The sequence below is a fragment of the Tachypleus tridentatus genome, chromosome 9 (genome assembly GCF_004210375.1).
Source record: "Tachypleus tridentatus isolate NWPU-2018 chromosome 9, ASM421037v1, whole genome shotgun sequence".
NCBI classification, from domain to species: Eukaryota; Metazoa; Arthropoda; class Merostomata; order Xiphosura; family Limulidae; genus Tachypleus; species Tachypleus tridentatus.
The window spans coordinates 140195478-140217760 of record NC_134833.1 but is presented as its reverse complement, the minus strand read 5'-3'; the positions used below and the strand labels follow the sequence as shown (position 1 = coordinate 140217760).

Genomic DNA, 22283 nt, shown 5'->3' with positions numbered 1-22283 from the left:
CAGTTCGATTCTCAGCGGAGGTACAGAAATCAGATAGTTCTGTGTAACTTTGTGTAAAACAAGAACAAGTAAATAAAAAGCTTGCATCTCTAAATAAACCAAATCATTCCTTCTAGAAACGTTCTTCAGATAAGTCTTAAAATTCAAAACATGAAAACGCGTGTTAAAAATACTCTGTTAATATTCGCTTAAATTATTTGCAGGCTCCACACTTGGTCAAAGGTAATCAACATTATATGCAATTGTAACATTAAACGCTTAGCCTAACCATCATAATATAAAATTAATCAATATTTCGCCTAGTTTTATACAACGAAACTGTTGAAATGGTAAGTATTCTAACTTAATGTTTAAGATTTAACTGGCTTCTTGTAGTCAACATATTATTACTATTATACAATATTGAGTAAAAGGTGTAACACACTGGAGGTGTTATTTTAGAGAAGTCGGTTATAACTCTCTTTAAAAACACAACATTTTGACAATATATTTGTGTCCAAAAGATACAGTATAATTAGAATAATTCGTTTTTAAGTTTCTAATTGAAACTAGCATGTAGAATACATCAGTTTTGTTAAAGAGTAACACTTTTTTTTAAAAAAGATAATAATATAAACTGAGCTAAAAAGTTTTACTGTTAAGGAAATAACTTTTTCTTACCGTAATAATGATCGTCAGGAATAGAAGCACTACTGAATATACCAATCCTTTGCTGTCGATTTTTGCCTGAAAGTTAAGATAGGACTATAAAGAATATTCAATACAATAATTGAAAAAATTTCAAAACTTAAGATGAATCATTTGACAAATAATATCAACCCACTTGTTGGTTTTGTTTGTTTATTTATTGTTAAGCTCAAACCTATAAATGTCCCACACCAGTCATGAAACCCAGTTTTAATATTAGAAGTCTTTAGACTGTACAACTGCCTGGCATGACGAGGTGGTTAAGGCATTCGACTCGTAATCGGAGGATCGCGGATTCGAATCCCCGTCACACCAAACATGCCCGCCCTTTCAGCGGTGGGGGCGTTATTATGTGATGGTCAATCCTACTATTCGTTGGTAAAGGAATAGCCCAAGAGTTGGTGGTGGTGACTAGCTGCCTTCTTTCTATCTAGTCTTACACTGTTAAATGAGGGACGGTTAACTCAGATAGCCCTTGAGTAGCTTTGTACGAAATTCAAAACAAACAAACAATCTTTACTGCTGCGGGACACCACTAGATGGAAGTTTAACAGTACCGTTCAAATGATTTCTTTCTACCATGACGTCAGGGAGTGTATATTTTCCTATAGAACATGAGGAAAAATAGCTATGATATGTTTGTTGTGAATACGTAAGTAAATAAGTTTATGATTTAGGACTAGAAGGCACTATAAGCGACAAGTTTCATATTATTTTTGGTTTTAACCTATCTATACTTCCCCATCTATTTTATCACCACTTTTGTCAACTTTTTATATCGTACTGTTGTTATGATTTTGATTATATTTACCATCTCATAAATATACCCACCACAATTAAGTATTTTCGTAAAGAAAACCTGATTCTGATATTTTCTAGGGCCTGGCTGAGGCACTTGACCCAGGATTAAATCACGTCACCAAAATTATTCGACCTTTCAGACGGGGATGGGGCATTTTTACCATTCTTTAGAGTAACTCAAGATTGACGGTGGATGGTGTTGATTAGCTGGCTACTATTTAGACTGTGTCCTTGAATAGCTTTATTCGAAATTCGAAAAATAAAAACGACCCCTTTGTAGATGTTTTCATACTTCCTTGTGATAGCGATAAAACAAAGATGGCGGTTTCTACATTGTAAACTCGTTAGGATTGCTTAGAAGGAATTTTGTAAAAACAAAAACAAACCTTTTCACCAATTGTTTTATAAGTTTTGTAAAAAGAAAACAATAAATTAAGCAAAAATTTCCATTTGTGATCTGGCAGAGACCAGGTTTACTTCTAGCAAGTAGATTGTGACCTCCTAACTAATGAGGTAATAAAATACCAGAAAGTGTGTGTCAATTGGTTTGGGACATGTAGTTTTATTCTGTGAACTTATCATTTGGTCATGAAGGCATTCAAAGCAATATACAGGATGTCCCAGCATTCTGGACCCATATGGAAAATAGATATTATATTCAAAAAATTTTTGCTTTGTTTGAAATTAAGTCCCAAGTTACCAAATGGGCTATCTGTGCTCTATCGAAACCCGGTTTTTAGTGATGTGAGTCCACAGACATACAGCTGTGTCACTGGGGAGCATTCATGAAGTTAAACACATTTCTCTTGATATAATACCCTTATAGTACAACATACCAAGAATTGATATGCGTGTGGCTGTTAGTGTCACGTAATCTGAGTAACAAAAAATTAATAATATATTAACCCTGTGGGTCCAGACTTCTGGGATGGCCCAACATGGCTAGGTGGTTAGGGCACTCTACTCACAATTTGAGGGTCGCGGGTTTGAATCTCTCAGTCGTGAGGGCGTTTTAAAGTTACGGTTAATCCTACTATTCGTTGGTAAAAGAGTAATCCAACAGTTGACGGTAGATGGTGATGGCTAGCTGCCTTAAATTAGATTAGGGACAGCTGGCGCAAATAATCTGTGTGTAGCTTTGCATGAAATTCAAAACAAAGAAACAAATAAACTTCTGGGACACCCTGTATAAGCAAACAGATGACAAAGACTGGATCAATTTCTAAATCATTCGATCCTTTCAACAGTTTCGTTCTATATCTAAAGGATGCCACAGACTCATTTAAAAAAAATATGTACGAAAAATACATATGGAAATAAGGGTTCACGGATTAAAAATACTAATTAGAAACATTTTAATTACAAAAAAATCAAGTCATTTAAATCATGCAATATATAAAAAGCACTTATATACTAAACCTTCTGTAACATTCAGTTAGACAGTTAGTTACCAAGGCTTTTCTTATACACCTACGCGATAGGTCGATACTACGAAACCAGTAAAACAGTCGTTATTGGACAAATGAAAAACTCTCAATGTCTCATCTGTTTACTGACGAGTGAAATAAATAGCTCGCTAGGTTTCAAGAGACCTGGCTCGTTTAAGCGTTAGTGACAAAGTGCATAATAGAAACAAAGAAAGATCCTGTAGACGTGGATGTAGCTATAATCACGAAAATCCCCTCACGTGCATGTCACCATTCTACTTTTCAGTAGTATCAGAAGAAGCAAAGCTAACCTACCCCAAAGGTTCAGTTCCTTCAAAATTCAGAAATTAATTGATTCTTCAATGAATGTGTTTGTAGATTAGCTTTGAGTAAACAACTCGAGTCCTCACATTCACTAGAGATGGCTTGAAGGTATTTTCGATTTCAACTACAAATAGCTTAAAACGATTCAAACGCTAATTACTGATAGCTTGAAGATAGTTCAAACGCCACATAGTAATAGCTTTAAAGTAGTTCAAAGATTAACTGGTAACTGCTTGAAAACAGCTCAATTTACACATAGTATAAATGTAAATTTTTGAAATTTAAAAACCCCAAAAGTATAATTATTATATAAATCTATCGTTTTTAAATAGACCACCATTATCGATAATATTGTCAGTTTAAATTGTGTACATCTTGACTTTGTTCTTTTCTTCGAATTAAAACAAAAATATACATTTAACACGTATCAGGTTACGAACATACTAATGTTCTATTTCAAACGAATTACCCAATAACCTGTTTATAATAAAGTATTAGAAACGAGACTGTAAAATGATTCAAGAATGTACCGAAAATGGAATATTATTAAATAACTTGTGTATAATAAAGCTCTGTGGCTAAATATTCAGTATTGGGTGTACAAGTATTTTAATATTCAGTGTGTATTGAACAAGTATTTTGATATTCAGAGTGTATTGGGAGTACAAGTATTTTAATATTCAGTGTGTATTGGATGTACAAGTATTTTAATATTCAGAGTGAATTGAGTGTAGAAATATTTTATATTATATATCTTAGAAATCTAATAAGATTATTCTTGAAATGGCTCTAGAAAAGTAATAATATATTACAGAAGTATGAAACCAACCATGTTATAAATCCGATAATTATATTATAAATATATTAAAACCATATTACAAAATTATATAATATTTACCTTAGGGAACGAATATTTTATCTTTGGCAAATCATAATATTTTTCGGTATTTTAAAATATGTACATAGATGAAAACATTAAACATTTACATTGACGTACTTTAAGAAAAATACACAAATTAATACAAAGTATCTACCAGAGATCCGGGTTCCACCATAGCTGTTTGAATAAACCATGGTACGGCCAGGCCAATTAAAATATCAAATACGTTACTACCCATGCTGTTTGACACTGCCATGTCACCTTGACCTGGAACAAAAGATAACCCGAAAGTCTATAAACCCAGGAATTAAGAAACATTACTAAAACATCAATATATGCTGATAAATATGTGTGACATTAAATACATCTAAATTTTGGTGAACTTTATTTCTACCAAATGACAGAAGCCACGAAGTAGGGAACACTTCTCAGCAGTGGACAAAGCTGATAGCCCAATGTGGCTTTGCTTTTAAACAAGCATAGGTTTTTTATCTTAATTTATCCATTTATTAATATGGGAAGTGCGTAATATTTGATATGTTTCATAGTGTGGAGGCATTTCCTGAAAAACTATTTTGAAAATTCTTATAAAAATCGTCTTTCGTCTGCTTTGTCATAGAGATCTTTGGTTTGTGAATCTTGCAAAAAACAAAAACAAAAGACACAATCTCACAAAATATTTTAACAATTTTTCGATGAACGTTGTTAGACGTCTGGTAGTTTGAAAGTAAACCTATTCAAACGTTTAAAAAATGTTGTTCTGCTCCATTGTTAGTGCTTTTAGTGTACGCTAGATGGCAATGTTATAAAAATTTACTCAAACCTCTCCCCGTGTTTATCAAACTGAAAATCTACAACGTTAGCGATTCCCAAGTGTCCTCTCCCACATACCAATATTTATGTTCTTTTAAACAAAAATTACCCAATCAAAAAGTTTTCAGTTATCTTCTCTTCAAATAACCAACTTACACAGAAAGAAGATAGCTTGTTTTGCAGTGCTAGCGGACAGATACAAACCGAATATTTTATTTTTAGTTTTTACTATTGGACAGCTAAAGCTCACCTTGTTTTGCTACTAGAAGACTAGCGAAAGCGTCTGGTACACTGGTTCCAGCAGCCAGGAATGTGATCCCCATAATACTGTCTGGTATTCCCATCGTGAATCCAATCAACGTTACCTAGGAAACAAGTCAATGGTCTAGTGAACGTATAAAAGTAATACACTGTGACCTCAGTTACAAATCGGTTTTGTTTACCAGAAGAAGGAGCTAGCTTTGAAGCATATAACAAAATTTGCATTATTATTCATTGAATACTGAAGTCCAAGCATTTATCGTCAAGTCGGCTAGGTGTACAGTAAACAAATAAAACGGACAATTACTTTAAATGTTGTTAATAAAGGCTTACCATTACTAATTTATCTTATCAAGTTGAAAAAGGTTTATGTCCTCGCTAACGATAGGCTAAATCCAACTTCTGTCAAAATAAGTATTTATTTAGTTGTTTCTACTCTCTGCCACAGTACAGTGTATGGGTGTATGATGAATTCACTCAAAATGCAGTGGCTCGTAGAGCAAATTGCACATAAAGTCCATTGACTTGATCCAATCTGTAAGATAGGTAGTTGCGACCTTACTAACTTAACGCATTTTCATGAAAAGAAATTTTTAGAACATCTAAGCTTCTTACGAATCTTAAGGAAAACTTAAGCTGATGTACTTCGTTCAACGCAGCGCTCTTACGTAACGTCTTATGAATGGATTAGATACGATCGCCGGCCCCTAAGTTGCACCCCCAGGTGTTTCTAAAGTATATTACAGGTTTAGTGACAACCGAACCAGCAGCTCACTAATTGTAAGAGGACACTCACAGACTTTTGTTATTTAATGGTTTAGATAAACGATACGAATCATTATACTCTAAATTAATACTAATCATCTATAGGGGGCGTTGTAAACCACAGGTCTCTGTATTGTTTGAAGGGTAAATACAAGATCAATGTGTACCACAGTTGTGTTTATTTAAACCAATAACAAAAAATAATTTGCTCACTGAAACATCTAACAAACCGTGACGTTGTTTTGAGCCCAACAATATAATAAACTTCCTAAAAACATAATGTTCACTTAAACTGCTTTATAAGCAGTTTTTAACTGTCATCTGAAGTGTTCTGTTAACACATACAAAATCGCAACGAGATATTTATATTATGTAAAACTAAAATTGCTAAAAAATAAAATGACCTAAGCTTATGAGGTTTTGTATATAAAATAAGAATAAATCAATGTAAAATAAATTAACGTCGATTATGTACACCTACCCTGTCCAGTAGTGATATAGACAATATATCCCAATTGTACATTTTTATAGACCCGGTGATTTTAAAATTTAATATTGTTGCAAGTCAATGTTATTAGGTGTCAAGGTTTTTTTTTATATATATATATAGACTTGAATTCTTTTACAGTAGGTGTCTGTGATTTTCTGACGTTAAATTTGAACAGTAAACGGACAGCAGACAATCCACTCATTTAAAAAAAAAAATCAAAACAAGTCAAACATAAGTGTAAAATTCTTTACACTATAGGATATCACAGTCGTATCTGTAACGGATATACTGTTAACATTTATTTTAATATTTATATATATTTACAAATGCATGTAACGTATTGTTAAATGTGTATTGCGAAAGTCCCGCCTGTTCTCTAAATCTGTAGAAAATTCTTGAGCGTAAGAACTAACAATGTACGCTGTGTGTGAAATACTAGTGACTACCAGTATTGTTGTCAGCTGAATTTTTGAGAATCTCGTCTTATGAGTATAAAAGGTAGTCATCGCAACACGTGGAGAGACAGTTTAATCATAGTGTTGATGTACTACAGTTGGGCTCGGCATGGCCAAGTGATATCTCTTGTAGTTAGAACAAGAAATACGCCCGGCATGGCCAAGTGTTTAGGCGCTCGACTTATAACCTGAGGGTCGCGGGTTCGAATCTCTGTCGCACCAAACCTTCTAGTCGTCGGGGCGTTAAAATGTGACGGTCAATTCCATTGTTCGTTGGTAAAAGGGTAGCCAAGAGTTGGCGATGGGTGGTGATGACTTTCCCTGTTAAATTAGGGACGGCTAACGCAGATAGCCCTCGTGTAGCTTTGCGCAAAAGTGCTAGAGTTAGTATACTATAAACTTCGGAAGCTATAATTATAATAAACGCTTAATTATCGGAAAACGACAGATATTTTACCAGGAACGTTTATAAATTGTGAACATTATGGAGGACCGTTTAACTTCGAACGTTAGTATTTTTACAAATATATCAGATATCAGTAGAAAATCACGTGTTAACAGCAAGAAATACATTACCCTTACCTAAACGATAATGTAAGGGGAAGCTTGTAAGTAGCACATTTGCACGGTGGCAGCACAATCGTCAGGTTCCTTCACCTTGTTTGTTGTTGCCTTATATGTCCTATGTAACTTATTTAGGAACATGAAATATCTAATATATAAATACACTGTGTGTATTGTATTTGTGTATTACGACAAATTTTCTTTTTCTCAAGTGAATCATGAACTTTTAAATGGGCGATAATATAGGCCTTGTTATTGATTTTAATGTCATTTAGGCCTAACAAACAAGTATAGGGAAGGTGCATGACGAAACAAAACAATGTCAGTTTTATGGTGATAATGAGCTTGTGGCATTCCTTGATTTTTATACTTACTAAAGCTAGGGTTTTGTCATAAATGAGTATTTTAATTACGAAAGTGATTAATTCATTGTAGCATGCCGGGAACAGATTATGGACAGTGGACACTGCCCTAGTTGAAAGAAAAGAGTAGCTACAAAGTCAGAACAGAAGGCAGATCTTGTGATGAGGTAAATGTATTGATGATATTGTTTTGTATCAAATATCAACCTTTTCTTCCTGTAGATAATGTACATGATAAAGTAGTCATTAATTAAAAATCAGAGGTTACACAGTTGATATGTTGATGACATATCTGAAATTAATTATGTTTTGCCTATTTGGGGCTGTTACATTATATTTAATGACGTCAGTTTTTCATGCAGAGTAATATTACATAATAATACCTATAGTTGCCTGAGATGAATGTAAGTTATTTTTGTATTACTGATAGATTGGAGTTCTATGATCAGAACAGTAACATTGACAAGACTGTACAAGATGACAAGAATCCGTACACCATCCAGACGGATGTTAATGGTTCTGTCAAGGTAAAATTTATCACTTTATATTTCCTGTTATTGTTTTTTTCTCTTCTTTATTTTATTTATTGTTCATCAGACTAAATGTTAAAGAATCCATGGACGCATTTTGTAGTTCGACGTTCATGATATTATACCAAGCTTATTGATTTAAAGATAATATGTAGTACATGTCAGTAACATGTTTTACAGGACTAAAATAGCTTTAAATGTTGCGAAAGTGTCATATTTTCAAAATATATGAAAAGAAACGTATGAATCACTATTTTCAGAATTTATTTCGGTGATGCTAAAATAAGTATAATGCAGTGTACAAAGTTACCAGTTCATGAGCTTTTAGCCACAAAATGTTTTATTTTTAGCGAAGAGAACTTACAAGATGTCTATGAAAAATTTGTGCTGCTGTTCATTAGTTTAAAGTTAAGTTTTATTTTATGTTCCTCGACTTCTGTGGTGGTTGAGGTAGTAGGGGGAAGTAGTAGGTGTCATTTTGTTTGTTTTAAAATACTGGAATGATAATTACCAAAAGATGTTTCACTGTAGTAATCTGTCCGAACGAAATGATCATGGCACACGACACAGCTTGGCCTTAGGATCAGCTCTTCTGATGGCCAGAATCCAGTGTTTTCGAACACTCTCTCTTTCCTTATTCGTATTAGACGGTAATCTTTGCCCACTACAATTTTTGCACAAAGGAACAGAATATTCTGTTTGCGACATACTGTTGCTGTTTTTTTTGTTAAGCTGACACTCTCAAACACCGAAAACAACCGGACAAATACACAGACAAGTATGGCGCTTGGGCCCTCTCGATTGTGCTGTCGCCCCGCGACAACGTCAGAACTACGATTTTACGAGTCGACCATTGTAAATACAACGTGTCATTCATACAGAGTTACGCTACAAAATTTGTCACAACTAAGACTTTTAAAACAATCCATCTTACACGGTCCTGTCTTAAAAGCTAAACAATTATTAAATGTTAAGCCTTATAAAGAGTAAACTAAGTAATAACATTTAAATTGAACAGTCTTGTATATCCAACATTAGAGCTGTATTTTCTAAGTATAATTTATTTTAAATATTGGACAAAAAACCCTTTATACTCTCAAACAAACAGCGACTAATGTATACAAGCCTAGTTTCGACATATGTAATTTATGCGCATGTATAACTATAAAATTATACCTGCTTAACGGGCTTGAGAGTTACACCCTTTGTAATATCTTTTTTAAACCGGTACTGCAGCTAAGTTGGAAACATTTCTAAAATAATTTTTGGTGACAAAAATAGAAAAAACAAATTTAACGATGCCTCATTTATTACATTATATACCTGAGTGGTATATAGGGAGACTCTTAGACAATTATGAGACAATTATCTCTGTTGAAAAAACAAAACAAAAAAAAACAACAATCGATACTTATGTGTAGAAATCTTTGGTTGGCTTTCATGTGTTTCAAAGACAAGTTCATCGAACTTAGAAAAAACCTTCAAAGAAACAGGAAAGCAGCTAACGCTTAAGAAACTACCCATTATGACTGAAATGAAAACAAACAGTTTGCCTCTAAAGAAGAAAGAGATCGGGTTATATTTCTTTACTATCAAGACTTTTTGAACCTACGTTTTTTTTCTAATATCATGAACAAACAAACAAAAAACAATGTTCGTAATTGTAATTATAATTAGATTTGAAAATACATTTTTTCATAAAAAATTAAAACCTTATTATTACACTATTAATCATCAGACTCTTGTCTGATTCTAAGATCCACCAAGTCATGTATTTTATTACTATTGTCCAAATTTAATTATGGCGATTTTACTTTAACAACCTTTACAAGATAGTCCAGTAAAGTGAGAATCTCTGTGCATGGAATATCAGGTCTAACTCACCATCCATACCATGATGTAGGAAAACACAGCTATCCAGATGACGGAAATGAAGAACCCGAGGAGGAACCATCGTTTCCACTGTGGTTTTTTACAGTCCGGTATGGTGTAGTGTAAAGCAGCTAATACCGGCACCTGGACTAACCACTGGCAGGTAAAGAACAGACCGTCCTCTACAACCAAATATTATCAATATTAAACACTGTAAATACATTCCTCGAAAACACAAGTGTATCGCGTCGTACAGACAATTGTTTTTTAATTTATAAAAAAGAATACATTGACAATTCAAGCGTAGTGCTTTCACAGTATATAATACACTACGCGAACGTATACAGGACCCGGCATGGTTAGGTGGTTAAGGCGGTCGACTACTAATGTGAGGATCGCGGGTTCGAATCCCCGTCACACCAAACATACCCATCCTTTCAGCCGTGAAGGCATTATAATATGACGCTTAATCCCACTATTTGTTGGTAAGAGTGGCTCAAGAGTTGGCGATTGGTGATGATGACTAACTGTTTATCCTCTAGTCTTACACTGCTAAATTAGGAACGGCTAGCGCAGATAGCCCCCGTGTAGCTTTGCACGAAATTAAAAAAAAACAAACAATAATGTATTTAATTGTTATATAGACACCAGCAAAAGCTAGTGTAACGTGGATTAAATATATTCTAATATAGATAATAGGGTACATTGTTACTTACGAGATGAAGCATGCCAGGACAGTATCTGTTTTCAAATCAATATCATAAGTTCCTATTTTAAAGTTTTCTTATTTCCAAACAAACTAGTTACTTCACCGACGATAAGATTCGAATTTCATTTTGTAGGTTTCTATAGGTTGCTGGTATTTATTAGTTGTTGTTCCAGAGGTTTTCATTTTGTTTCTGTTTGTTTGTTTTAGAGCAAAGCCATTGCGGGGAACCAAACCACATATTTTAGCGTTGCAAAACGGAAAACTTATTGTTGTTTCACCTGGTGGATAATCACTCCATTTTCAGTCAAGTACTTTTTATCTCTTCAGTAAACTTAGAGTCTTTACCCATACGGCATTGTTTTTATATTACCCACATCAGTTATCTTCAATAGCTATACCTAATGTACCTAATATATTTAAGCTATCCATCAGTTATGCCCAATAACTATACCTAATGTACCTAATATGATTATGTTATCCATCATTTATTCTCAATAACTATACCTAATGCACCTAATATGATTATGTAATCCATCAGTTATTCTCAATAACTATACCTAATGTACCTAATATGATTACGTTATCCATCAGTTATTCTCAATAACTATACCTAATGCAACTAATATGATTATGTAATCCATCAGTTATTTTCAATAACTATACCTAATACATTTATGTATCCCTCAGTTATTCTCAATAACTATACCTAATGCACCTAATATATTTATGTTATCCATCAGTTACCCTCATTAACTATACCTAATCTATTTATGCTATCTACATCAGTTATCTTACAATAAATTACTATAAGTAATATACTGATGATACCATATTCACATATTCTGACTAACTACGCCTAACATTTCTTTGTTAGATGAGCCCCCGCCATGATTTAGTAGTACGTCTAAGGGCTTATAATCCTAAAATTCAGACTTCGATACTTGTGATGGGCACAGCACAGATAATCCATAGTGTAGCTTTGCGCTTGATGAATTCGTGGCATTTTCATAGAATAACTATTGCTAAGAATCACTTAAGTTAACAACTTCTAATATGTAGAAAAGCTAGTGGGTTTTGGTAACACTAAGTTTTAACAAGAATGTATTTTTATATCATGTTGTTTAGCCAAAAAAGTATAACCTAATATTGTTGTTAGTTTATATACTGAAAGCTTAAACTGAAATACACAGACAACAAAAGTGTAATAAATATTTGTTGATTTCTTAACTTACAGTTACCATTTATTAAATAGGCTTGTTTTTTACTATAACATTGATGATACAACAAAAAAGAGCTCAACTTAGAAACAATTTAAGTTTAAAATTGAATCAGTATTTTTACCTTCATGATAATTTTTAGGCATTTGGCTCTTGGCTAAATGATGTCTTTATTTTATGCTGATTATGTCAACACCAACTAGACTTAAAGAGTTCAGGCTCCTCTCTTAAACCTACGTCACTAAAATCATAAATAGCAGCCAGTAATCGAATGTATCTGGATAAATATATTTTGGCTTTTATTATTCCTCCTGTAGCGAGAAATCAAGCGTAATGTGACATACACACTGACTTTTAGATGCATTTGTGTTTTTACTTAGTCTGTAACGGATTTGCCGTTATACGTTTATTTTAATATCTGCGATTGTTTCGGTTTGATGCTTGTGATGTGTATCGTTGGGTATGTATTGTGCAAGTCCCGTCTGTTTTCTAAATCTCTCGAAGATTCTCGAGCGCAAGAATCAACAATATTTGTTTTACGAAAACGTTAGTGTGCTTTCGAACGTTGTTGAAAATTTGAGAATCTCGCGTGATAGGTATATATAACCGACGCGCCGAAAGACAATTGTTATTAGTATTAGTAGCTACAATCAATATACTATAACCCGCGGAAGCTGTAATTGTGAATAACGATTATTAATAGGAGAAAACTACTTAACTGGACCATAAACACTCATAGATTACAAACCGTTCAACTTCAGTGAATTAACTTCGGACATTAGTATTTCTACGAGGACATTCAATATCTTCATCGGTAAAAAGTCAGCGGTGTGAGGCCAATCAAGTTAGCTAGTTTAGGCGAGGTGTGAGAGTATCAACTTAGAATTAATTTGCTCGTCGTGGATTTGGATCGTCGATAAAATATTCAGTTCTAGACTGGATATAAGACTCAGTATTGTCTTTGAGTATGTAAAACTGTTGTATATAAATCACTATTTTTAATAACAGTTATAATAAATTCTCTAAGTTATTTTTATATTAAAAATATATTCGTGTTATAAAGAAAATTGTAATACATATCAATATTCAATTAACTTCTACATTAAAATTAAAAATTTCGATTATTTGAAGTGGTAATGCGTAACGTACGTAACATAATACGTAACACTTCCCTAAAACTAAATATAATATTGTTTTTGTTGTTTTGTTTTATCATATATATATATACACGTATGTAATTTGACTGCTAGTCCTACTGTCAAACTAGAAGAAGATTTAAAGATTTAAAATGGAGATTTTAATCAAACGTGAAATTCAGACAAACAGGATGACATAATTCGACAATTCCACCAAGTTTATCCTATCACAACCAAAGAAGCAAAACTGAGACAGAATGACATAATTCAAGAATTTGGTCATTATAAAACCAATGAAATGAACTATGAGAGTTGCGGCGTTTAAGTGTAATATAGTTTTGTTGGAGATGTGTCCGATAAGCACAGTTGTGGGTTCGAATACCGCCTCCGATAAATTTCTAAGTTTTTGGACTGAGTATCATACTTAAATTATATTAAAGTAATAATGATCGTGTTTAATATTTTCTTGAGTGAGCCAGGTGTGAATTAGTAGATAAAGTGCTCAAACTGTAAACTTGAAGTTTTGTAGTTTGAGGCCCGTTGTCGCAGAAATGCACTCCGCACTTTCGGTCAGACAAAGTTGAATCTGCGTTCTAATGATTATAGTTTTCTTTAGTCTGTCAATTAAAAATTAGAACAGCTATATGTTGCATTCAATGAAAAATCTGGAACTAACATACTTCCCTCGACTGCTCGAACCCATTTTGAAGACACATTGAGTTACTGTTTAATATAAATTTAAAATTAAAGCTTGTGTTTAATGTAGCAATACGTTGCAAATCACATGCTTCGGATGAAGTTTTTAATGTTACAATAATAAATTGATTTCTAAGTATATTTAAAGAAAAGTTAAACCTACCTTTTCTTGGTAATCTCTTCCACGAAGTTTCGTCCATTAAGCCGATGCTCATGCTGAAAAGAAAAGAAATTTGATAAAGTAACTAATTTTCTATCTAGAAATATCAGGCTATTCATTGAGAGAAAAATCAAAGGGAAAGTCTTGTAAGAATTAAAATATCGTTATAAGGATTAAACACCATACTTAGTGTAAAATAAGGATTAAACACCATACTTAGTGTAAAATAAGGATTAAACACCAAACTTAGTGTAAAATAAGGATTAAACACCATACTTAGTGTAAAATAAGGATTAAACTCCAAACTTAGTGTAAAATAAAGATTAAACACCATACTTAGTGTAAAATAAGGATTAAACACCAAACTTAGTGTAAAATAAGGATTAAACACCATACTTAGTGTAAAATAAGGATTAAACACCATACTTAGTGTAAAATAAGGATTAAACACCATACTTAGTGTAAAATAAGGATTAAACACCATACTTAGTGTAAAATAAGAATTAAACTCCAAACTTAGTGTAAAATAAGGATTAAACACCGTACTTAGTGTAAAATAAGGATTAAATACCGTACTTAGTGTAAAATAAGGATTAAACACCATACTTAGTGTAAAATAAGGATTAAACACCATACTTAGTGTAAAATAAGGATTAAACTCCAAACTTAGTGTAAAATACGGATTAAACACCATACTTAATGTAAAATAAGGATTAAACACCATACTTAGTGTAAAATAAGGATTAAACACCATACTTAGTGTAAAATAAGGATTAAATACCATACTTAGTGTAAAATAAGGATTAAACACCATACTTAGTGTAAAATAAGAATTAAACACCATACTTAGTGTAAAATAAGAATTAAACTCCAAACTTAGTGTAAAATAAGGATTAAACACCATACTTATTGTAAAATAAGGATTAAACACCATACTTAGTGTAAAATAAGGATTAAACACCATACTTAGTGTAAAATAAGGATTAAACTCCAAACTTAGTGTAAAATAAGGATTAAACTCCAAACTTAGTGTAAAATAAGGATTAAACACCATACTTAGTGTAAAATAAGGATTAAACACCAAACTTAGTGTAAAATAAGGATTAAACACCAAACTTAGTGTAAAATAAGGATTAAATACCACACTTCTTAGTTTAAAATTTAAAATATTATCTTGTCTTTCAACTGTTATGTTATATAAACAATGTTAAGCCAGAATAGAAACTGTTACACATAACAAACCCGCTGATTGTATTTCCTTCTGGTTTTGGGGGTTATTTACGAGAACTCTATCGCAATAGATGCACCCGATGGATTCTGAAATACCGCCTCAAAAATAGAAGTTTACAGACATACAAGGGCCAGGAGTTTATAGTATAAGTTTATAGTAGAAACATATCTTATCATGTGTTTTTCATCATAGTTTTATACATACATACTGTGATAACAGTAAATCCACTTTGTAAGTCGTGACAGTTGATAAAAGTAGATTTGTCGTTATTATAATTATTATCGGTTCAATAAACGTCTGTACGTTTCGCTAAGTTATAATTATTATCGATTAAACAAGCCTAAGTTGTAATTAGTATCGGCTTAACAAGCCTATGTTATAAGAATTGTCAGTTTAAAATGTCTAACTTATAACTATTATCGATTCAACAAGCCAAGTCACAATTATAATTGGCTCAACAAGCCTAAGTTATAATTATAATCGTTTTAAAAAGCTCAACTTATAACTATTATCGATTCAACAAGCCTATGTTATAACGATTATCAGCTCAACAAGCCTACGTTATAATCATTATCGGTTCAACAAGCCTAAGTTATAACTATTATCTGCTCAACAAGCCTAAGTTATAATTATTATCGATTGAAGAAGCCTAATTTACAAGTATTATTGGTTCAACAAGCCTAAGTAATAATTGTAATCGGTTCTACAAAACTTTGTCCTTTCATCAATTCAGCGCGTTAAGGCGTGCGACTCATAATCTGAGGATCGCGGGTTCGCATCCGCGTCGCGCCAAACATGCTTGCCCTCTCAGCCATGGAGGCGTTATAATGTGACGGTCAATCCCACTATTCGTTGGTAAAAGAGTAGCCCAAGAATTGGCGGTGGGTGGTGATGACTAGCTGCCTTCCCTCTAGTCTTACACTCCTAAATTAGGGACGGCTAGCACAGATAGCCCTCGAGTAGCTTTGTGCGAAATTCCAAAAAACAAATTCATCAATTCAGTTTCTTAGGCTAGTTAAGTTTCATACAGTACAGACAATATGTACAAATTTTAAAAACACGTCACTGGTTTGTGTAGAGAGATATCAATCAGTCGCGCAATTAATAAACCACTTCTATTAATATTATAAATATATAATATCTATATGAATAAAAAGTACCGCTGATGAAGAAATAACGTTCTTAAATTTAGGAAACGAACTAGTCGTTGGTTTATAATAACTTACAACCACGACCAATAACTTCTTAAGAAAAATAAAAACGTTCCTCAAACTTATTAAGAATATGACAGATTGAAAAATTGAGATGAGCTTTTTCTGGACTTCAAGCAGATACTTCTGATATAATAGAGGTAGATACCAAAAATTTGTGTTATACCATTATCATTATAGCAAGAATATTTTACATTCTTGTTTTATCTCACGACTAAACTTGAAATCTATAACGGATACTTTAGGCCTAATTAAACAAAGGTAATAAATTTCACTAAAAGTTATAAAAATATATAAACTATACGATTTAACTGTAAGCGTAATAAACTTAACAAATGCCTGCCCTTAATGTTGCCTGTAAATGATTAGCTGTGATACAAGATTAAAAAAGGATGTGTTGTCTAAGAAGAAACGTATTCTTACATTTTCAGTATTAGTAACCTTAGGGACAGTTTAAAGGCAAGTTTATAATTTTGTAGAATATAAAATATTCTTTTTAAGCAGAAAACTATATACCGTGTTTCTCCGATAATAAGACCTACCCATAAAATAAGACCTAGTGTGATTTTTGGGGATAGTTTTAATATAAGCCCTACCCTTAAAATAAGCCCTAGTTAAGAGTGGCAGGAAGAGGAAAGAAATAAAAAAAAATAATTTATTAATTAGTTTAATAGTTAGTTTATTAGTTTGTTTAAGTATTAATCAGTTAGTTTAATAGTTTAATAATAGTTTATTTTAAATGGTTAGTTTAATAGTTTTACTTTGTAACTTCATTTTTTTAATATATCAAAATAAGACATCCCCCGAAAATAATCCCTAGTGTCATATTTTGGAGTGAAAATTAATATAAGCCCTGTCTTATTTTCGGAGAAACACGGTATATATATATATTCCTGGGGCAAATAGGCTGTAGCTCCAGGCCCGGACTTTAAAAAGATCCGTTATGAGGTTTAGCTTTTCTTACTTTAGTCCTTTGTGGCGACGTAACAGGCCAGTGTATCCTCATGCCCGTCTGACTCTTTTAATCAGCGCCGTGGTGAAGTGGTTAATCCGTCCATGATTAATAAATGCCAATAATTTTTAACATGAAGTTAATATCTCATTTGGTTTGTTTATATGGTGGTGAATTGAGCCCCGTATTTTAGCTTCAATAGTCCGTAGACTCACACTTGTCCCATCGGGTAAGAAAAAGTTAAACTGTGTTAATTATTACAAGTACAGACCTTCCAAATGAGATATTTTAATACAAAATAAGTTATACGAAGATATCTCATTAAAAGTAATTATATTAAACCACCTGGTGCCGAAAAGCACAATTGACATTACATTAATTTTTGGCAAGCTTTTGAGAATGGCAATCTCTGATCAATGAAATAGTGTGCAATTTTTTACATTATATCCTCGTGTATTTTAATATTGATGGTGACTAAAATATCGTCGTTAAAATACATTAATACTCCAGAATATGTAATAAATAATTATAAAATTAACTGAAATATTTAAATCCAGATAAATATCTAATTTAAAACAATGAATTACTTGTGTATATCTGATTAATATGAAATATATAATTAACGAAAATAAAATATCATAAGTACTAACTTAGAACACAAGGGCCTCGAAGTCTCATCGCAACTGACAAAATTGCCTCGTGCTAGCTTTTAATTCCCAATCTTCTTGTGATTATCTTCCCTGCATCCTAGGGAATAAACTCGTGCTTCGCGTGCAATGTATGTACTAAAATATTTCGACTACCAAAACATTGTTTAGGAAAAACAATAAAAAAAAAGAATATAGATGAAATAGAATCCTCAAAGTCCAGTATACGAAACGTGTGCTATGCTAAATGATTGTTTTGGAATTTTGCACAAATCTACTCGAGGGTTATCTGTGCTAGCCGTCCCTAATTTAGCTGTGTAAGACTAGAGGGAAGGCAGCTAATCATCACCACCCACCGCCAACTCTTTTACCAACGAATAGTGGGATTAACCGTCACATTATAACGCCCCCACGGCTGAAAGGGCGAGCATGTTTGGCGCGACCGGGAGGCGAACCCGGGACCCTCAGATTAGGAGTCGCACGCCTTAACACGCTGGACTATGCCAACGAATAGTGGGATTAACCGTCACATTATAACGCCCCCACGGCTGAAAGGGCGAGCATGTTTGGCGCGACCGGGAGGCGAACCGGGACCCTCAGATTAGGAGTCGCACGCCTTAACACGCTGGACTATGCCAACGAATAGTGGGATTAACCGTCACATTATAACGCCCCCACGGCTGAAAGGGCGAGCATGTTTGGCGCGACCGGGAGGCGAACCCGGGACCCTCAGATTAGAGGTCGCACGCCTTAACACGCTGGACTATGCCAACGAATAGTGGGATTAACCGTCACATTATAACGCCCCCACGGCTGAAAGGGCGAGCATGTTTGGCGCGACCGGGAGGCGAACCCGGGACCCTCAGATTACGAGTCGCACGCCTTAACACGCTGGACTATGCCAACGAATAGTGGGATTAACCGTCACATTATAACGCCCCACGGCTGAAAGGGCGAGCATGTTTGGCGCGACCGGGAGGCGAACCGGGACCCTCAGATTGGGAGTCGCACGCCTTAACACGCTGGACTATGCCAACGAATAGTGGGATTAACCGTCACATTATAACGCCCCCACGGCTGAAAGGGCGAGCATGTTTGGCGCGACCGGGAGGCGAACCCGGGACCCTCAGATTAGGAGTCGCACGCCTTAACACGCTGGACTATGCCAACGAATAGTGGGATTAACCGTCACATTATAACGCCCCCACGGCTGAAAGGGCGAGCATGTTTGGCGCGACCGGGAGGCGAACCCGGGACCCTCAGATTACGAGTCGCACGCCTTAACACGCTGGACCATGCCGGGCCTACTAAATGAACCAAGGCACAAAGACATATATTTATTCACATATGTAGCTTTATTATGTGAAATACCACATATATTTACAGGGTTGTGTAAAATTAACCTGAAATTCACGTATGCTGCCGTTAACCAGGAACATGGTTTATCCACCATAACGATAGGGAAAGGAAACTCACATCTCTAATTATAACAATATCAATCCTTTGTTTACATTTCACAATTTGTTTTTTACTTTAAAAATAGGCAACCGATAATGAAAAGATATAAAAAAAGGAGGCAGAAGGATCGCATGTGCCGTCAGTGGTTCCTCAAATAATATCCTAAAACTAAATTTATTGAAAGAACCTACAGACGATATTCACAGAGAAGTGCACGAAGAATGTGCCTGTTAAATCCCTTATAAATTTCATGCCATGCTGTCAGAAGAAGCAGATATGCTCGAATGGATGAAAGCAATAAACAGGAAAATATTACCAGGAAAAGCGCACGTGTGCTCGGGACATTTTCTTGTCGGTCCACCGAGTGAAATAAATCTCTTCCTTGAACTTAAATTGGGATATAAGAAAAAGACAACTGCCTGTTGACGGAAGCTACAGATACAAGAAAGTGAAATAAAAACACACACATACACGACAATAAAACAAAAGATAATTGACATGAATAAACAATTTGATATGGATAATGAAGATGGGTTCATGTTTTGCAAATACTTGTCGATTATTATTTAGTAGTCAATGTGCATGTAAAGAATTTAGTTGTACGTAACTCCAGTGTAAGATTGTTCCCACTTAAACACTGTTGTGTATGTGTAGGAAAATAAATAATATATACATATAAACAAACTTTCAAAATACATAATTACTGGTGCCTAAATATTCATCATTACACATTGTTAGATTGAATAAAACTTAAAGAACCATTACACCAGGAAGGTTCTGAACATTCTACTTAGAACTAAACGATCATTACTTCTTCCATAAACAATTCTGTGCATCGTTCCACGTAAAATGTTCTGAACCTATTAACCTGATCCTGTACGTACTCCTCGATATATATTATCATCTGCACTTTTTCATACAAAGGTTTACATGTTTTACGCCTGAATAGAACATAGTCAACTGTATTTGCAAATAAAAATCCCTAATTCTCTAAATTTTAAGTTAAGTTGTCCGTCTTCAATTTTTTTTTATAACATCTTAGTTACCATTTCTGATTAAACTCTTTCAAATGTGACCGATGTGTTGGAAAAGGACTTTTAATTACGAGAAAGGTGTCACAAGTTATTGTTCCACCTGGATTAACTGACAACGAATTTTCTTGCATGGACTCATACATTCCCTTTTTCTGAACTTGTAATCCCATGGATTGTAAATAACATTTTACAAACGACTCTTGTTGAAGCCCATACTTCGTATGCTTGTTTCCTATAAATTTGGGGTACGAATAAAGTTTTTACAATATGTTGTTTCTTTTATTAGAACTGTTGGTACAGAACCTAAGTCTTCGGCCTGGTATGGCCAAGTGGTTAAGGCACTCTACTCCTAATCTAAGAGTCGAGGGTTCGAATTCCCGTCATGCTCAACATGCTCGCCCTTTCAGCCGTGGGGGCGTTGTAATGTGACGGTCAATCCCACTATTCGTTGGTAAAAGAGTATCCCAAGAGTCGGCGGTGGGTGGTGATACGAGCTGCCTTCCCTCTAGTCTTACACTGCTAAATTAGGGACGGCTAGTGCAGATAGCCCTCGTGTCGCTTTGCGCGAAATTCAAAACAAACCAAACCAATCCTAAGTCTTCGTGCATCTCTCTACAAAGTACTCACACTCTGATCACAGGTATGTTGTTGTAGTTTGCTTTAACTTGACCCAGGGCCACAACATTTTACACAAGAAATCAAGGAGTCATGATGTCCATGAGCCTCGTGCAGAATTTCACTTGTGTATAATTTACAGCTGCAATTTTTGTTTACAGTTAAATCTTTAATGTTAAAAAGTACCAATAATGATGACTTAGTAACCATGTCTTTATGTTCTGCATCTGGACAGTATAAAGGTATATTTATTAGGTATGTTTCTCACCATTTACTTGCAATATGTCCATACCAGGTTTTTGCTTCTAGAACTGAATAGAAGCCTAGGTCCTATGTTTCCTTTACTTTGTCGTTTCCATGTTGCAAACTCATCAGCACACGATATACTCGTCTAATTATTTCTAACTGCGTGTTCAAGCTTTTATAGAACTGCTCGAGTGTCCTTGTCCTGCCATGACATCACCCTTACTTACACATTATTTGTTTTTGATATATTCTGTATCTATAAAATAAATATATATGTATATATATATATAAATCCTTGAAATAACGTAGTTATTGTATTATGTAGTTGGACCTGAACAAAATGAAGCAGAAACGTACTAAGGAGAACATGGAGTTGTTGTAATTAGGTTTAAAGTGAAGAAGTGTAAAAATATGGAATTACTATACAGAAATATCTCTCTCCAGACGACATTTTTATATATATATAAGCACCTTGTCTCTCCGGATAATCGCCATCTTTGATTAGGATCCTGAGATTTTATTTTAATCGAACTCTGTATAAAGTTCTTTATAAAATAGCAATTTTTTAAAAATTATGGCATCAACATTTCTTGTGCGTATATGATTCTAAATTGCATTTGTATATTATCTGAAATGTGTAATTATTTTCTTTCGCGCAATGTGAATGAGGTAGTGGCAGGACTGTACGTCTGGCTGGGCCACTGTTCGTTCGTATCAGGTGTTAGGCCTTTTCCTCCCTC

At 34.1% G+C, this 22283-nt stretch overlaps 1 protein-coding gene across 1 annotated transcript in view; it reads right to left on the bottom strand.

The window, feature by feature from the left end:
* Nucleotides 1-22283, bottom strand: part of LOC143226518 (sodium/potassium/calcium exchanger 4-like) — a 94358-nt gene that overhangs the window by 2177 nt on the left and 69898 nt on the right. Inside the window, exons 12-16 of the mRNA XM_076457554.1 lie at nt 14153-14205; nt 10244-10413; nt 5183-5297; nt 4274-4386; nt 661-726 (exon numbers count right to left, since the gene is read on the bottom strand). Of these exons, the coding sequence (XP_076313669.1) occupies nt 661-726; nt 4274-4386; nt 5183-5297; nt 10244-10413; nt 14153-14205 (517 nt within the window). The remainder of the gene's footprint in view (nt 1-660; nt 727-4273; nt 4387-5182; nt 5298-10243; nt 10414-14152; nt 14206-22283) is intronic.